We start from the raw sequence: 19,839 nt of genomic DNA, 5'->3' as shown, positions 1-19,839 counted from the left end.
AAATGATAACATAGCAAAAGGCTACAGAGCTTTCATCTCTGCAGCAGACAAGAGGTTTACTCAATCAGGAAGGTAACCACCAGAGGAGAAAGTTTGGGAGTCAGGTTGTGATTTTAGCCATTATTCAGTAGCCACATGCAGATAAGCCTACATCTTTGATTATACTGGACTCACCACCCAGGCTTTAGGGACATACTCATGCAACCTTCATGGACTTAGAACTAACTCAGCCTGCATTTCCAAGCATTTCAGTGACGCCATGAAGCTCAGAGCCCTTGCCACATCACATCTTCACTGCACTGTTATGCTAAGTTTGACATCTGGGGGCCTGACTTTCCCTCTATGACCATCTTCTGAACAGTTAGCAGATTCTTCTCTTCACCATGTGCACTAAACCTGGTCTCCACCACCACCCAACCACACAGAGGTTATACAAGGGGCCAGCCAGAGCTACGACATCGATGCAGTTTGGTCCACTAACACTTTAGCCAAAGGCTAAAGCACCCTAGTTAGTCACAGGGTCAGGAAGAAAAGACTTTTGCCTTTTCAGGGATTCTCAGAGCTTCAGAGAGCGCCCTTGAAAAGGAACACAGCAAGAAACATACAAATTGTTTAGCTTCCTGTGTTGTGGGATCAAGGAATCAGCAATAAAAAAACAAACCAAAGCATTAATGCCAGAGGTACAACCAGTCCTGCCCTCCCAGAATAACCCCTTAACAGTTTAACAGCCCAACCAATGCATAACACCCGTGAACCTACAATCAGTTAATCATATGCAGCATCTAATGATGTCAGACTATACATTTCTCTTGATCAACTGTAATTTCTCAGCAAACAAACACAGCAGGTTTCATTATACTCTCCTGGCACAGGTTTCACTTCGCAAATTGATGCCAAATTTTGCTTTCCCCAACATTAAACTAAAGATTACAGTCATCAGCAAGTTATTTTAGAGTTAGACTTCGCTAAACCAGCACGGAACTTGAGACTTCATAATTCTGGCCTAACCTTTCTCAAGTAGCCAGTTACACTGGAAAATGGAGGTTCTCTGAATTGCATGGAATGGTACAGTGCTTCAAAATAAACGGATTATGTCATATTCATTGGCAAATGGCTGAAAATGTTTTAAACATAATTAAGTAGGAGATTAAAAACAACCACTGCAGCCAAGCAGGAAAAAAAAAAAAAAAAATTCAACCTTTACATATGAAGTAGTTTTCCTAGTTGTCATCAGTAGTTTTGTCTGTCACATTTCAGATGAAGAAACAGTTGAAAAGATGACACTATCTCCTATGCTGAGAGGGTTCTGAATATGAGGAAGGAAAGAAAGCAACAAATCCCCCCACCCCACCCCTTTGTTAGCACAAATCAGTCAATTTATCAATTAAAATTTTCTGACTTTCTACCAGAGGCAGATTTCACAGCGTTCTTGCTTTGAATGGCTAAGTGCACTCATCTTCATCATACCTCTGGGAAATGGGCACCATGGATCAGACAGGTTAGAGGGCGTGCCCATGCCCAGAGACCCCTGAAATCCACGGCAAAGCTCTGAACCTCCCTGAGCACCGCACTGAGGCGGTACTACAGCTTCATTTTACAGGGAGGGAAACAAAAGCAGAGAGATTAATGGATTTACTCAAGTCACAAAAAAGGAGTGGGTGTCAGGGCTGGGAATGATACAACAAGCCTACGCTCCTTCCAAAATACACACTGAAATAAACTACAGATACTCAGTTTCTGTAGAGCAGTTTACTTAACACATTCACCAAGTATTTGTCAGACTAGTGATAAATCTGTGGCCATGGCAATCTCGAGAACAACTTTTCCATGTTGCTTTTAAGAAACTCTCACAAGCTCAAAGGCAACATTTTTCTTCTTCACCAAGTACTTTGTCTTCATCCCTGAAAAAAAAGCCCTGGGTTTTTGGAGATGTGGTTCTAGATATATTTTTTAAAGCACTGAAGCACCCTTACTGGGGGGGGGGACGGAGGATGACAAACCAACCAACCCCACCAGAACCAAAACATCTCCAGGATGAGAAATACTTTGCAGATGCTTTTAAGAAAAAAGTGGATGAACTCTACCGAGGAGGTGAGGCCCACACCCCAGCCTCCACAGTGCTAAACGTGACTTACTACTGTTGTAGTGTCTCAAAAGTAGACCCAAATCTGCCGAGTTCCTTGCTCAGCAGACTGCTTCCTTTGCTGACCTGGTGATCTCTCCCCAGCTCCAGCCTCGCAGGCAGAAGGGGGGCAGATATCAGAGGGCTGCGATTCTGAGTTGGTTTGCTAACTGCCTTCCATCTTTTTGCACTTTGAAGGGTGTGCTTCTAAGTAAGCTGTGAAATGACAGCTAAATCTCTGGTTTTCCTGCCTATACTCAGCACTCAGGTGGCAAAACCCCCCCATGTTTTCCTGTCATCTCATACAGACAACAGCACAGAATAACATGGTGCTCTGAACAAACGGTACACCACCACATCACTTAAAAGGGCTATGTGCAAGCAAGGCATTTCTCTTTTAAAATCCAAATACTTCGGGTGAGCTAAGATTTCTGAGTCTGAATCTCCTTCATTTGTGATCTCACGTTTCACTCTCATATACAGGAATCCATATGGCTTCTCCTGCGGAGGGAGGCATAGGCACACATGTGCGGGACACATGGCTACCGTTTGGTGAACACACGTGACATACTACAGATGCCAGAGTCAGAACACATTTTCTCTTGGAAATGACTGACTCTGGACTCAGACTGATGGAAAACTGGTGGTATGCTGATGGCTGAATTAACTCTAAAGAGAAGAGAAAGAAAAACAGTGAGTTCTCCTTATTTCACTGATCTTGTAAGCTAATAGGTCTACAGCCTTCTGTAAGTAACACTGTGCATGTCTCGTCCCTAGTTGAGGAAAAGGGATCATGCAAACCAAGTGACATTTAAGCAAAGTATAGGATTGCTTCCAATACAGTATACAACGTTGCAATTCTCACTTCTGGCGGTCTGTCCTCTTTGCATGGGTTTCCCCAAGCATCACTGGAGAGGTGCAAAATTCAGGGAGAGCAGAGCACTGAAGGCTGCATCAGCAAGTGTGGGAAATAAATGTGGAGAAGAATGCAAATGCACAATTTATTTTAACTAAGTGACCACAAACACATGGTTTGAGGATAGCTAATTTTTTCCCCTTCATTGCCTGGAGAGAGGAAACAGGCACTTACTTAATCTCAGTAGCCACTTCCTAGTAAATTGACTGGGTAATTAGAAGCCCCATAAAATACACGTATGCCTTGTTTCTTCAGAGCGTGGTTCCTGACTACGCCATTTCCAATGGCAAAGATTCACAGCTTAGATGTTATCCATTGCTCAGGGATGAAGTGCACAAAATGCAGTGCTTTCTAACCTCAGCGGAGAGACTCCCACACATATCTGCAGGCATTGGAGTTGCCTGTCCCAGCAGGAACACACTCTGACCCAAACAACCCTTGCACGCATGACAGCACTTGTCCGGCAGCATTCCCATGCCTGGACATTTGAGCTCCCCGGGACTCTGAGGCAATTTCAAAGACTGGAAAACTGGATTTTTGGAATACCTGATAAATCCATCAAGGCATTGCTGTGGTAGGGATGAAAGAGCAGAGAAGAAAGTGACAGGTTTCAATGAACCCACAGTCCCTCAGCTGAGTGTGCAGCAAACCAATCCGAGGCTCTCCCTCTGCCAGAAACAACCATAATCCCAGTACTACATCAGGGAATAGCAGATACCATCCAACAACTGTTTTCTGGTTTACAAAACGTGTACCCACTTCATCTATAGTGACACAGGCTGTCTTCCAGAGACTAGGTTCTACATAGAAATGTGACGTATAAGGAGACAAACTGAAACCTAACTGCTATTTTAACTTATTTGCTGAAGCTATTAAGTTTCTTCGAAGTTATGTTCAAAGGTGTCCAACAGATCATTTATTCTGACCTATGACACACCACAGGTAAAGCATCACTTCATGTCCCCAAAACTAATTCAAAGATTTTAGCATCACCCGCTTGCCACAAAAAAAAACCAACCCACAAACCACCAAGTCCTTTCTTTTTTTTCTGGTTTTCATCTGAAACTGTCTCAGGCCCTTTTTCAGAAGTCTTTCAAATAGAAAGAAATCAAGGGTTTCATCTGAAATCCATACAACAGTAGCAACGGCTGTGCAAGATCATCTGCAAGGCAAGAGCTGATATGTCATAGAAGCAGCTGGCCACTAGAGGGATTTCTAAATAAATTAAAGGTAATCGGTCAATTTCCTCATGGAAAAACTGAAAGACTAGTTCTGTCTCATTTGAGAAATCATTCCCTTAAACATCTGCCAGCTTCTCAGCCGCTGCCTGGGAGAACAGGCAGAGCAGATAACAGGGTTCTGGAGCCCGCACGGCTGCTGCTGTTTTCAGTTAGCCTGTTTCTTGGGTTCCAGACCTACCCACCTGAGACGGGCAGCAGACACCCTGCAAACCATTCCAGCACAAACTATTTGGGCCCTGTAGGGTATGACTTTTGTTTTAAAGTGTTTCATTAACCTCTTCAGATCACATAACCTGATACAAGATCTAACAAGCTGAAATCTCAGTTTCTTTGGCTCCCTATTTGGCTTCTCCCAAGAATATTCTTAAACTTCCATGCCAGAGTTAGCACAGCTTTATAGCTCCATCTGTGTTGTCGGTTCAAGAGACCTGGAAGAAACATGCCTTTGTCGGTTCAGTGGATCTGGAAGAAATACATCCTCCAGAGCAGAAAAGGCTGGAGTTTTGGTCCAGCTGTGTGCCCAAACTGTTATAACCAGATGTTTTTCTTTATTTGTGGCCGGTCCCAAAAGCTTATGTGTAGTAACCAACCTGGCCACACATCCTGCAGCAGCAACAGGAGCTGGTCAGATCTGTCAGGCAGGCAATTAATGCTGTTAAATGTAATACGCAATTATTTTTCCTTAGTGATCTCACTCTATTAGAAAGATAAAAATAATTGAGAGAGACTTGAACCCCATTTCGCCTCAGCAAATCTCCTCTGTGGTACACCGAATTTGTGCTTGCTATCATTTGTGATTTAGATCCACCTGCTCTGCAGTGGTTGGGCAGTCTGCATTCAAATAAGGATGCAGCCTGTAATCCAAGTGCAGCTACAAACTATGCACCTTGCACCAGATGATACAGCAAACCTGAAGGTGATCGATGCTCTCCACAGGTAGCAGGATCAACCTAACACCATCACTCTGGTTTTTGCAATTTTTTGAGTGTAGGAAAGAAATTACTGTTTCTCTTAGCCCCAGCCTAGCTCTGAACACACAGTCCTCCCCCCTTAGACTTACATGACATACATAAAGACAGGCTCATCCAAAAAGACAGATGCAGTGTTTATAGTCAAAGCTGCTGGAAACAACTGCTCCCCACTGATAGCAGCTTGAGTCTTGTTCTGCAAAACAGAGCTTCCTTCAAGGCTCAGGTATTAGGCAAAAAATCCTGGCAACACCCTTAGCTTGTATGAAGTCAGAGCAGAGTTCTGCCAGCAGACAGCTATGAGCTCACTAGTCTGAAATAACAACTCATTGACAAGGCTTCTGGTGGAAGCAACAACTAACTTGTTTGTGTGAGAAATAAAGCAAGGGGGGAAGTGAGTCTGTGATGAGAGTGATAAAATGTGTATCACCAGCCCACTCCACGACTTAGCAATGATAATTTGCATTTAAATGCTGCTTTAAATAAAAAAAAAATTAAAATCATAAATTAAGAGAAACTATTTAGCAACAGTGACATTTTCATATTCCAGTCACACACACTGAATTTATTTCAGATTACTGTTTTGAAAAATGAGTGTAACCAAAGTCTCTGACAGCCAGAGACGGAGGAAAAAAATATTTGAAGAGGTAAAAGACCCAAAAGTAATTATTATTCTCTGCTAACCTATTTAAAAGAGTCTGGGTAGGCTCCTCCAGAACCCTGAAGCCAGTCACCTCAGGGACAACTAAATGGAAACTCCATCCAGAACTTCCTACTGAAGAAGCACATATGATTTGGAGCAAACACCAGCAGCTTCCAGAAACTGATTTATGCGAGTCAAGTAAAACTAATGGTGTAAGACTGGGAAAAATGAGCATAGTGCTGGTCTCCTACTCTGTTGTTCCTCACTTGCTTATAAGAACTGGTTATGTTGGAGCCTCTTCCCCATGGTTACTAGGACTGCCCGCTTCGTTTCAGGCCCAAGGAAATTTCGAGCCTTTTACTTTGTGAAGGGAACCTCAGGCCATACCAGCCCCTGGCCGCCTCCTCATTTTGCCAGCTCTACAGAACGCTCTGGGGTCTAGAACCTTTGCACTCTCCATCCTCACCCCTAAAACAGATACAATCAGGGTACCCACCAACAACACAAAAAAGCATGCAGCACTTGGCTCCTGTCGGCAACAGGACCCTTGCTAAACCTCCAGGACCTGAATAATCTGCTCGTACCTCAGCCTGCAGCAGCTTGAAACTCCCCAAACCTAACCCAGACCTAAGCTGTTCCATACAGCAAAAGAGAACAGAAGGAATTCACTTCTACCATCATCCCACCTCCACCTGCAGGCACTGAAACAGATAGAACCAAGCCAAATTATAGAAGCTATAGAGCTGCATGCATGAACTCGAGTGAAAGTATTATCAGAAAACCCATACATACACTAACAGAGAATAAAATGCCATGCACCCAAGCCAGTACTAACCTTCTTCCCAACTCTGCCAGCCACGCAGAATCCAGCAACAAATTCAGATTTCCAATTCAGGTCACATTAAGGACCAACGTATGTGCCTTTTGTTATGAGCAACAACCTCTCTCATCTGTCCAGAAACCATTTAAAACTGGCACCTCAAGCTTTCTTCTCTCAAATGCCACTGCAACCTCAGTTCTGATCCCTTCCGATCCCTATGGTTGATATAGACGTGGATCCCTTCTGATCCCTGTGGTTGATCCAGTGTGACTGTTGTGACAAGCATGGCCCTTCAAGTCACCTTTCCCCAGACCGTAACCTGAATGAGGGGATGAACCCAACACTAAACCACAATGTACAACGCTGACTCTTTCCCAACCCTGCAGGCCCCACAGAACCTGAAAGCGAAGCGGCTTACTTAAAACCCCAGACTTTAGCCTCTGCCCGTAACTGCAACCTTGATTCTAGTCAAGAGGGGGGGGTCTGGGGGGGTGGGGCATGTGGGGAAATAGAGATAAATAAAAATACCTCTCCTCCCATCGAAAGGACTGAGGAAAATATCACTTGGCCCCCTGAGTGCAGTACTTCTGTTACATTCAGGACTCAGGATCACCTCGGCAGCACCACTGGTGACCACAAGGATGAGCAGCACAGGCGGAAAGCCGGACAAGCTTCAGCAATCTCCCTGCAACAGCCCGGGACATCAGGTCAGGTTGGCAGGTAGGCACCCCTGCCCTCCACAGGACATGGCTTCTGGTAACCATTGCCCTCCTTTTCCTTCATGCAGACACTTGATTGAGCTTCAGCAGCCTCTGATGAGATATCCTCCTCACCTGCTCTCCCAAGTGCTATACCTGTTCTGCAATTGCAAAACCACAGACAAGGTGCCTTTGTAGCGTTGCCAGAGTGCCAAGTTTCCAGCCTCTCCCTTACTGTGAGTCCTCACCCACCAGTCCTTCGAGGAAATCTTTCGCTGCTGCTCCTCCTTCCTTGTAACATGGGTTTCAGGATCTTTGTTCTGGCGAGTCTCTGTGAAGCCCGTTTTCCTCCCATTCATCCTCCCCAACGACACACAGCTGGCTTGCCTCCTCCCCCACTCCTGCACCTGGCCACCCAGCACCTGAAGAGCAGCACACATCCCCCATGCCAGGCCAACACCAACATAATGCCGTACCAATAATACAGCAATACAAAACAAAACCTTGGCACTTCCATCCTGCTTTCCCCAGGCCTTACCAGTAATTCTAGCCAATTCTAGACAAAAATTCAGAAGAAATAAATCGCAGACCATCAGTTTCTGAAGACACCAGAACTTCTTTAATCCCTCAGTTTGCAGAAATGAGGAATAGCCTGACTTTGGCTGTTTTCAAAAACAAAAACATAAGCCTTTGTACTAGTCATACAGTTCCTACACTGACTGTTCAGCTTTCAGTATGTCTTTTTTGTTAGGATTCTTGCTATTCTGGTGTAGTGACTTTTGCATGTAACTGCTGTGCTTTTCACTTAGTTTTAACTATTTTTGTCACGGTCTTTATGGGTTATGGTATCAATTACAAATTCTGGTTAGACTACAGGAACAGACACTTCATTTAAGAAGAATTTTCAAGAGCAAAAACACATCCTCAATAAACCTCAAGGGGAGTTAATAGCATTCAGATGCACCCCAGCACTGAAACTCCACTGAGCAGCGAATCTGCAGCTAAACCTCAGGATCCTGGGATTTCACACCTAAGACAGTACTGAAAATAGGCACCCTGGGACATATAAAATCAGTACACCAGCCTACCCTCCGTCACTCCTCTCCATCAGCTGTGTCACTGTTGCAGCATTTGTTTATCTTCTCACACAGAGCTGCAGCTGGGAGACATAACTACCCAAAAAAAGTCACCTCCCTACTGGCAGGCAGCAAGGTGAAGGGCCCAAGGACAACACTCCAGCACACACCAAGGAAAGCAGGTAACCAGCTGCAACAGGTTGAGAAAGTGCAGCCAAGGTCAATGCTATGCACCCACATGCCTTTCTGCAGCAAACATTAAACCACACTGGCTCCTCTACAAGGAGTTTTTACTCTCGCTAAAACACCTTGGTTGTTGGGTTTTTTTGGGGTTGGTTTGCTTTTTTTTTTTGATGCAAAGATGACATAACTTTCCTGCATCCTCACATAAAGCGTTAAGTGCTGATGACTGAAGAAGAGTCTTGCTGCAAAGCCTTACAGGTCATGTTCCTCCTTGCCTCCTAGACATAGGAGGCTATAGGAACTGAAAATGTTTCTCATAGCTTTTCGTGGGTGTCTAATGCTCATGCTTCCTAGTTAAACCCCTTCTAGCACTTGCCACAAGGATGGCTTTTGACCATCTAGTGACACATTGCACAAGTAGTCCAACTACAGGAATTTGCTTAAGTTCACTTGCCTGAAGCCAGGTGGGGAGTAATTCACAGATTCAAACCAATGAACAGAATGGGGCTGGGGGGAAATCAAAGCATTTGCATTTGTCAGAGTTTAACATTTAACTTCGAAGTCACAATTAGCTGTTCAAAGTATGAATGCTAGAAAACAGCCTTTTTTCCTAGATACCTTGTAAGGACAAGAATGATTGAAAATACTAATAACTCAGCCTTAAATTCCTATTCTACCCTCAAAGGTACAATGCACCATCCATTTTAAGAGCAGCCGTAGAATACATAGCAAAACCAAGATTTTAATTTGCTAACTGAAGAGATAACCACCTGCTATCAGCTTCAGGATATAAACTAACACTTCACAGCTAACGCAACCTAGTTTTTGCCACTGGGCAAAATTCAAACCAGACTGCAGCCACCCATAGCCTTTCCTCTGCAGAGGGATCAAAGCAAAAAGAAGCAAACAATCCTTTTAGAATCAAGGGAAGCCCATACCCTGTCGGGGGGGTGGGGGGCATGGGATATCATATTTTTTCTTCTTAAAAGGATAAAAATCTTTAAAAAAAAATAGACTACAACAACAAAAAAATCAATCTCTGCTGGAGCCGAAGCCTTCCAAAACTAATGTAAAAGAGCTTATATGAGCCCTGCCACAGCACTGTAGTTTACATGGACTCCCACTATCTTTTGCTTCAGCATGACTTTAGATCCTCAGGAGCCAGGGAGGACAGCCTCAAACTAAACACATTTTCTGGTCCAAATGACGACCTGCTTATCTTTAAAAGAGGTGCATTATTTGCTACCACTGCATACAGACAGAATGAAAGGAAAACAGTTAGAAAGCAGTTCACTTCCATGCACTACTACCACAAGGGCATCAGGGTTATCACTGAAGCTGACATCTCCAGCAGTGCCAGTGTTTCAAGAAACCCTGGAATAGGAGCAAGGACAGACTTTGGTGAAAATGTATTCCCATCCCAAAACAACACTATAAACTTTCATGCTGTAATCCAACGGTAGTTATACATTGGGGGGTGGGAAACATACTATATAAATAATTGGTCAGAATGAAAGCAGAAGATAGAGCAGCTTTCACACCTGAATAAGGAGGTCTCATTTCCCAGCATGTCTAACAGCTGTCTCAAACAAGCAATCACCTCTCCCAAAGAAACATAAGAAATATTGCATGAACATAATTCCAGTCCTCTGCATTGAAACTCCTTATTCAGTCTCTAGTACAAAATTAAGCCATTTATTTAGGAGTGCCACGTCTGTCAAGAAGAGGATCAACATGCTACATCAAAAAACATTACCAAAACCAAAGCAGTTCTCGGAAAACTTTGGTGACTAAACTCCATTTGAAAGCATATACCAGTTCCATAGTCACCTGGAAAAGGTTCAAAATCACCACATATTTATTAGGTTCTCCATTAACTTTCCAGGACGAAAAGTGAACTCATTCTACAGTAATGAAAAGTACTCTGGTCCAAGGACACCAGATATAGATATACAAATAGATGTGCATGTCCACACACACACATATATAACTGAAACAAATCATTTCTGTGTTTAAAACCAGGATACAGGTATTGAATTAAGCAAATTGTGCAGTTCCATTAAAAAAAAACCAAACCATCAAAAAAGTATTTTTTTTTCCATACAGATGAGCCTATTAGAAGTGCCACATGCCTGTCTGAAGGATTTATTGGCCAAAAATCCATCTTGGAGAGAATACTAACACATTTTTTTACTCCTATCTTTCTTCAGGCTGAAATTTTGATGCATGTGGGCCCCATTTAGCTGTAATCCATCCTTGGCAACGAGCATCATCAATGTACACTATGGTTCACTAAACCAAAGGAAATGAGAGGCACATAAATATACTGAACTAATATTAAGTCTGAGACATCATCCCACAGGAAGGAAATTCCAGGTTCTGACGGACAGCACCCTGCATCACCTCGGTCCTCTCTCTCACCCTGCAGCCCATATGGTCTTTCAGGGAGTCCTCCAGAACCAAAGAATGACAGAAAGCACTGGCAATGGGCAGCTCCCAGTGTTCTGCATCCCATGTGTATCATGGATCTATTTTTAGAGAAACCTGACCCAGTACGTGAAGACTTTCCGTTCCAGGGGACTCGGATAAATAATTGCAGGTGTTGTGACACTTTACATAAAAGATCAAAAATGTCCTTCAATCTATGCATACATCCCAGCAGGCATCAGGGCTAGCTGCCCCGCTATTCCCTCTCTGGTTCCCCAAGCAAAAACTCCTTTTCCTTTCCGAAGCAGGCCCACGCCATACCTCCCAGGAACCAACCGTTCTCCAGCTATGCCCAGACACCTGGGACCTCTTCTTCAGGAGTCTGACTAGCAGTGATCAGGCAGCTTTCTGAAAAGAAGATATGCTCAATTTAGCAGAAAGAAAATGTAAAAGAGAAAGGAAAAAAAGGTATTGGTACAACAGTCTTCATCCCAAAGGCCTGCCACCCTGCTAGACTCACCCTCAACAGAGTGATTTTCAAGACACTCTCTGACAGTGACTGCCTCACCAGAACAGGCTGCCCAGAGATCATGGAGTCTCCGTCCCTGGAGATATTAACACCTTGATCTGAAGTGGTACTAGGCAGCCTTCACCCGAGCCTGCTTCGAGTAGGGGTTGGGACTAGACAATCTTCAGAGGTGCCTTCTGACCTTAACCGCTCTAGGATATCCATGTACTAGTCCCAGAATGTTCCCGTTGGAGAAGCCCTGTGAAAGGAAAGAGGCTTTTGTCCCTGTAATAAAAGGATACCAGCAGAAATTGGGTAGGCTTCCCCTGGGTCAGACCTAACTGATCCAGATTCACCAGAAGTTAAGAAGCTGACATAGCTTGTATACCAGGAATGTACAACTGAAATTGCCCCTTAAAAAAATGGCAATTTAACTCCAGCACTTTACAGCCAACACTGGTTGCAGCTGGTCCTCTGACACACTCCCACAGCTGCCTCCCACTTCTCCCACACTTGAACAGGCTTCAGAAGACATGACAGTACACAACCTTGACCGTCTGCAGCCTTGGCTGGATAAAGAATCCCAACCCCAGGCAACAGACAAGTCAGGGGTGAAGTGGGATCCTGCCCTGGCCAGGAATGAACTGGATGACCCCTTGAGGTCTTTTCACTCCTACTTCGTACATATTTACAAAAATCTTGAAAACTAGTTCTCCTTCACCTTTGAAAGCATCCAAAGGCTTATAATAAACAACAGCCTCTGATATCCAACTCTGTCCTGCTGTTTCTTTGTGACAACATATTATTTTATTGGCATCTAGCCTCTAAACAACACTTGCAGTACAAGGCATCAGGTAGACAATCACACAAGTGACAGACAAACAGGTAACGAAGCAGACCTGTCTTAAAATGTGGTTGCCGAAAGACAGCAGCCAAAATAGATGGCTGCCTTTTCGAAGATACATAGCACGCAGGATTCGGACCAAAAAACAAACAAAGGAAAAAATTACACAATGTATTATATTCACCAGTCTCACAGAGTTTCTACTTATTTCAAGACTTAATATATTATAAAGTGTGGAACAAATGGTGTTTTATAGCATCAAAAGGCATCAGAATCTGGCAATTTGTGGGAACCATAGGAAAAATAAAGAAACTATTGCTACCCAGCAAATTTCCATCATGCAGCTGATGCTTCTTTTAACAGTTCTCTGCAGAACTGCAAAGTATTTAGCTGAAGAGCAGTTTAAGTCTTGCCACGCAGACCTCAGTGAGGCTCAGCACTAATTTTCGGCTTCCCTTCAAATGTTTCTACTGAACAATTTCATGATGTCATTTGCTTAAGGTTGCCAAGATTTAGATGTGGGAGACAGGCCCAAAGGACAAAAAAACCCCAAAACCACAACCAAAACTTATTGTGGATATTGGGATGGGATCATTTCTTTAGCCTTCCCTGGTTCTCCATTTCTCACTTAAATTTACTGCATTTCAGTGTAAAAGTGATCTCAATAGGAAAGAAGAATCAAGACTTCAGTTATGAATTCTATCTCTGGGTCTCAATAAACTCAAGAATCTTGTGTAGATAAATAACCTTTCTTCCCCAATTTCCCTAGCAAGAAAATAGAAGCATTTTACTCCCTTTATTTCTTTTCATGGAGTCATCTAAATGCAAGTTTGTTGGAACAAAGACTACGCAACATCTTGCACAACAGGAACATCATCTTAATCATAGTTCCAAGGTTGTGCAAGACCCATCTCACTCTTAGTCCCACTTAGTCTATGATTATGTTATTAAAGCTATATTATAAATAAAGTATCGACTTTTTGTTATTTGTTATCCCAAACAAATATGAACGGGAAACTAAATCCCACAAGTTTAAATGACAAGCCAAGTGAAAAAATTTAATTTCTAAAACCTAAGTTTTAATAGTCACATGGAAATCTAAGCACAGGTGATCAAATTTTAAATAGATGAAAAACACCAGTGGACAGAAGCAACAGAGACAGAGCCAGCAGACTGGAACTTCAGCATTCCTAAGTGATTAATCCTGACCATGAAGATTTAAGTGACCTTACTGCACAGATGGAAACAAGGACAGAAAACACAGCGCATTTGAAAGCCAACACTTCCCAGTGAGTAATAACACCCATTAAAGTTTCAAATTATCCCTGCAGCTTACCAGATATTGTCCTCTATGTAGAATTTTTCACATTTGAAGAGCAGACTGTTGAAGAATAAGAAAACGCTCAGATAGAGTATCATCAGCTAGTTCTAGACTAATAATATATAATCAAAGTTAACTATTATACTGATCTCATCAGCTTCTATTTTCAGCTACAACTAGTTCTTTCAAGCTGAAACCATTCACTCACTGGAGCCAGCGTTACAGTATATCCACTGATCCCTCATCTGGGATTTATTCCAGCTTTCGACCAATCTCACCTATCTTTCACATTATCATTTCTGAAATTAAGCATACTCTGATCAGCAAAGCAGGCACACATTTTCAAGCACAAAAGAACCTAATTATTGCTTCCAAGCTCCAACTCATTTAATGCAAGCAATTAATCCCCAGGTTAGTAAGAGATGAGAGAGCAGATGGCACACAACTATGAACTAGCAGGTCTTTAAAGATGAAATTACAACTTTCTTGCTATACTGTCAGTTAATCCAAGGCTAAGGGAAGTGTGAGCCAGTGTGATAAACTGCTGAATACACATGCATTTACTTTGCCCACTACAGCCAAGAAGAACCCACCCGACAAATGCTCTTTACCTATAATTGAATGGATCTCAAATACACCATCAGCATTGCTACTGTTCAAAATAAAACCAAACCTTAGCCCTCAACCACCCAAAAGAGTTGGAGCATGCTGACTACGTAACTTCAGGGTCAGTTTTGTCCAAGACAGAGAAGAACATTTTTCCCTCCCTTTGCAGTTCTCCAGCACCAATGCAAACAATGCAGCAAGCCTGCCTAACGTGCCCAAGTTCCCTGACTCAGCTAGGCTGTTTGCAGCACAGTCACTGACACAGCCCTGAGAAAAGCTTAGCCCACCCCTGTTAAACATGCCAAGTGCAGCCACACAAGGAGTGTTTAGAAGAACACTCCCTAGCTAACAAATAGCTTGACTTTGGTCCAACAGCCATGTTTTCTTGAGGCTCTCGACTGTTGCTGGGCACTAGCCTGTTTCTCACAGCGTTATGTATTTTTGAGCCAAATACTGGCTAGACTTTCCACAAGCACCAGAGGCGAGGGCTGTGACCCCTTTCTCCTTCACCAGAAGGGACAACTGTCACCTCCAGCATTATTCTTCCACAGCTACACAAGCACCAAGCTGAAGAGCAGAGAGGGAGGCTGGGTTCTGCTGCTGAAGCAGGGAGTCTTTGCTGTTGCCACCTCGGTGGCCAGCACCACAGGTTCACAGACAGACTGCCTATGGCCAAGTCTATCCCAGCAAGCAGAGCAGGGCTGGGACAAAGACCCAAGTACTGTTCCACAGGAATTTCCACCGTTAGGTCATTAGTACAATCCTGGGATGATCTGGCCTGTGCCCACCAGTGCTCTCCGGGAAAAGGATGGCTGGGGTTAATACAGGCCAGGGACCATTCCCAGGAGGCGGTCTGGATGCAGCTCCCTAATTCTTGGAGGGGGAAGGAAGAAAGGAAGGAAGCATTGAACTGAAAGGACATGGGTCACAACGTGCCAGTTGGCTTTGGACCAAACAGCCTGCTTGATTCATTAGTAGCCAGCAATTTCTTCCGCAGCAACTGAAGAAGTCAGAATTAGACAAGAAGGAAGTATGAGACTGTCCCACATATATCTTTTGCTCAGGATCTGGCTAACAAAGATTGAGATTAATTGATACAGGCTATGAAAAGAAAGTGTCTGCTTCAAACTCGTACATTGACTCTTAACCCCCCTTTACTGCCACTCATAAAGCTTCCACCCTACAAACTTGAGGAATCTGCCATTGAATTTAAGCCCTCAAGCAATACAGAGAGCATATGGCAGTTAAAGAGATGATATATGTTCTTAATTTTTATTCTCAAGACCTACATTTGGGCATTTTAAAATGCTGACTTACTCCAGAAAACTTTGAAGTAGAATATAAGCAGCAATGAAGGAATGCAACTCTTTGTCAACGACCACTTCACCGCCCTTCACACCAAGCTATCCCAGTAATGCAACAGCACAGGGATACAGGCAAATCCCGGGATTTATCTGTTGAAAAGGCTCATGTCAGGCACAAAGTCTGAAATGTGAGACGCTTCCAGAAATGGACTGTATTGTTTCATTTGTTCTCAAGAGACTGGATAGATACCATATGTGAGCTTCCTCTCAGTGGGTATGTTGTGCCCTGAACATACCTGGCTCCACAAAAGCTCAAGTTTTATTGGGGAGCTGAAGAGAACAGGACTAACCCTCTCCAAAGAATCGCTGCCACCCTACAGGTGCTGTTCTCTGTGGCAACTCAGTGCATCTACAGAACTTCCTTTTCAGGAGCCGTGATTTTTTGGTCATTCTCATTTTATAAAGCTTGACATTTTAAACAGCAGATTTTCCAGTTTAACCACCACCTGCACCTGTGTGCAATCCTCTTAAAAATGGAGTGATATTCTTATCAGAATCTTAGAATATTTGAAGTTATCTTACACTGTTATTTCACTAATAGCCCTCACAAATACTTTCACACAATACCGGAGAGATCTTAAGTAGAGTAAGAATAATGCAAGCAATGTACTAAAAAAGTTGTAGAGCTAACCAGTGCTCTGCAGGATTTAAAAATAAAAAACAACCACACACAACAAACTTATTCTGCACTTGCAGAGCAACAGGCATCCAGGATTCACCTTACTTTGGGGATCAGGTCTGCACTTACAACTCCCACTTACGTTTTATAAAAACCAAGCTTAGCTGAATCACAGTCTGTACGCAGGGTTTGATATCTACTCCTACATCTGCTAACATGAAATCCAAACCAGCCAAATTCCCACTGACACAAATGAGAGCACAATCATGGACCTACACACAGATGAGCCTGGCATTCATTCACCCACTGCCATACACCAGCCTGTAATTCCATGGCCACGTTTGTGTGGCACACCACATTCAGGCTGATACCACAATCTGCTCTGTACACCCTCAATAAAAAAAAACTAAAATAAATAAATAAATAATAATTTAAAAAAAAAAAAAAAAAACAACAAACACACCCAACCACCAACCCACCAACAAAACACAAAAGTGCCATGCACTGATTATACCAGCCACGGATTTTCTGCAAAGATCTGTAGAATACTTGAAGACAGTAACAGGCACGTTCCTGAAGCATGCACTGAGACATCTAATGCTGTCTGCCTAATGACACTCCAGCATCAGCGATGTGGCTGGGAGGAGTGGTTTTCCCCACATCCCTTTATACAGAGCAAAACTTGTATTGACTTTTGAAGTTAACAGGAGTCTCCCCACTGACTTCACTGAACTTTGGATCAGACCCTGTAGCACCATTTCTTATTTTACAGGATTACCACACTCAAAAAGAAAAATCTCTTTTGGGTCCTCCCAAGCAATTCCTGTTTCTCCCAACAATTGTGTCAGGTTGAAAGAAAAAGACTTTTTTTTTTTTCTTTTTACCCTTATAAATAAAGGCAGATTAACCAGTTCCCAAATTGGTCCATTTCCTCCATCCCGACACACACTTGGTTGCCACAGCTGCCCCCATGCTGTGATTTCTGAATACATCTTTGAATCTATCTTTCGGACTACAGCCTTGCAACAATGCTCCTTTTCAATGCCCACCAGCACCTCCTCAGCAGGCCGGCTCTCCGGCCCTGGCAAGCCCCGACCAGCTGCCCACAAAGCCCGGTATTTACCGGCCAAGCAGCGGCACCCCGCTCCGGCCCCGGCGCTCCGTACCGAGCTGTGGGTCCGGACAAACGCTCAGGCAGGCGGGCAGTGTCCCCAGGCTGCGGGCCAGCCCAGCTCCCAGCCGTAGCCCCACGCCGCCCGCACACCGCCGCGGCCGGGAGAACCCCGCGCCCGTCGCCCCGGGGGGCGAGCTCTGCCCCAGCCGCACACGCCGGCTCTCCAGCCCCGACGGTAGGAGCTGCCCCTGCGCGTCGCCGCCGCCTTCCCCCCGCGCCTCGCCCCGGCTACCTGCGCTGCGCGGAGGCAGGGCGGCCCTGCGCCCCCGCCGGAGAGCCAGGGGTGGCCGGGGCAGCGCAGGCAGCCCCTTCCCCCTTCCCGGGCACGGCCACGCCGCCGGCTGCCCCCGCAGCTCCCCGCCACGCACAAGCCGGGTGGAAGCCGAGGGGCTGGGGTGGCCGGGGCTCTGCTCGCAGCCGGGGGGCGGCGGGGCCAGGCCGGGGTCCCCGCTGCGTCGCATCGCCCCCCGCCCCTCCCCTTACCAGAGGGCGATCCTGCTCTTGGGGTAGCGCAGCCTCTCCACGCAGCCGAGGAAGTGGGGCAGCGTGTGCGCGGCGTTGCGGGCGATGATGGCCAGCAGCACGGTGGGCTTCAGCAGAGCCGACTCGGGCAGGGGCTGGGGCTCGGGGCTCGGAGGCGGCGGCGGCGGCTCCGGGGGCAGGCTGGCCCCGCAGCCGCCCAGCAGCAGGAGGAGGAGGAGGAGGAGGAGGTGGTGAGGGGGCCGGGGGGCGCGGGGCCCGGCGCACGCAGCCATGATGGGCGCGGGGCGGCCGCGGGGAGCCGCGCCGGCAGTGCGGGGCGGCCGCTGCAGCGCGCCCGGCGCCGCGGGGAGGAGGAGGAGGAGCAGCGCCTCCGCCTGCCCGCCCGGCCCAGCGCCCCCAAACCCGGCCTTTGTGGGCAGCACGGCTCGCCGCACCTCCTCCGGCACGGCACGGCACGGCACGGCCCGCCCCCCGCAGGCTGCCGGGCGAGGACGCGACCCCGACCCCGCGGGGCGCCGGGGCGGCCCAGGCGCGACCCTCTCGTCCTCCGGCCCGCTCTGGTTTGTGCAGCCCGCACGCACCTGCCTCACTTTGGTCCCGGTCAAAGTTACAAACCCGTCAGCCCAGGTTTGGGTTTAAAAGCGCCCTGTGTGGCTGCCGCGGCCGCCTGCCCTCCGAGGGCTGGTGTAACCCTAACGCCCCTGCGCTTGCTACTTGCGGTAAGATCTCACCCTATTTCCCACCCCGTCAGGGAACGAAGGTTACTTTGCGCTTTTATATCAAAAAGTATTTTGCAAACATCTCTGGGATGCTGGCGCAAAGCCGCCTGAGATGCTGTATCCATCCCACGCTGCAGGACGGATGCACAGTGCGGTGGTCCCAGCTGGAACGTGGCTGGAAGATGAAGACATTCCCTTTATTTCATTGACTTGCCCACCACGGAACCACTCCTATGAATGGACTGATGACAATTTAACAAGATAAATAAAACACGTTACAGCAATGAAAATTATTGGGTCATGATCTTAAAAGGGGCATAGTAATCATTGCTCTTAGAAGTTAATAGGATTTGGGTATGTTTTCAAGATGAAATCTCCAATTATGGGCCCCATCATGGCATATCTGTTTTTTACTGTAGGTTTTTACCTCCGATGTGAACAAACCCACTTCAAGCAGGCAGCACTGGTGTCTATACGCTTGCAAGCCTCATACAGGAGGAAACATTTAGCAACCAGACAATTGTTTATTAACTATCCATGACCTCATTGTGAATTGTGTGCAGGTAGTGTCTCTATATATAGGTCGTGTCTGTGGTGTTCTTTGTTTACAGAATGTATTTATCATCCAAACCAAGCTGCATTGTCTCAGTTTCCTGATCAGATGACTCCCAAAAAAATTAACACAAAAAGAACCACCCTACGAAAAACAGTAAACTTCAATAAAGAATCTCCAGAGGTCAAATCATCTGCACTAAAATTTTAGAAGCTTCTGCAATTTGTAACCATCTTTCTGAATGATTAATGAAAATATATTCCTTCTGTTTGCCCTTCACGACACCTTTATAATTGTCCTTCTAGAATGATACATTAATGAGGCTTTTCTTTCATGGTTAGTTTGCCACATGTTGCTTTTATGCTTGGATTCATCAACCAAATAGAAGGAGCAGCTTTGTGGTCTGTACGACGCGATTAGGGTTTTGCCGGAGCCAGCTGAATCCTCATGCACATAATGCCGCTGCCGCCCACGGGAGCACTCGCATTTGGAGCATAGGGACTAATGCTACTTGCATTATGCTTGACATGGAGGGCTGGCAGCTGGCTTTGTCC

At 45.4% G+C, this 19,839-nt stretch overlaps 1 protein-coding gene across 2 annotated transcripts in view; it reads right to left on the bottom strand.

The window, feature by feature from the left end:
• The window catches only part of COLGALT2 (collagen beta(1-O)galactosyltransferase 2), a 58,502-nt gene that overhangs the window by 36,070 nt on the left and 2,593 nt on the right, over window positions 1-19,839 (bottom strand). The window contains exon 1 of one of the 2 annotated variants that reach the window (XM_040609930.1): window positions 18,014-18,424. The exons of the other annotated variant lie outside the window; for it this stretch is intronic. Coding sequence (XP_040465864.1) covers window positions 18,014-18,285 — 272 coding nt within the window. The 5' untranslated portion in view covers window positions 18,286-18,424. Of the gene's footprint in view, window positions 1-18,013; window positions 18,425-19,839 lie in introns of those variants that run through there. 2 annotated transcript variants of the gene reach the window in all.

This window comes from Falco naumanni, chromosome 11 (assembly GCF_017639655.2).
Source record: "Falco naumanni isolate bFalNau1 chromosome 11, bFalNau1.pat, whole genome shotgun sequence".
Classification (NCBI taxonomy): Eukaryota; Metazoa; Chordata; class Aves; order Falconiformes; family Falconidae; genus Falco; species Falco naumanni.
The sequence above is the reverse complement of the archived record's forward strand: the minus strand, read 5'-3'. Positions and strand labels throughout refer to the sequence as shown.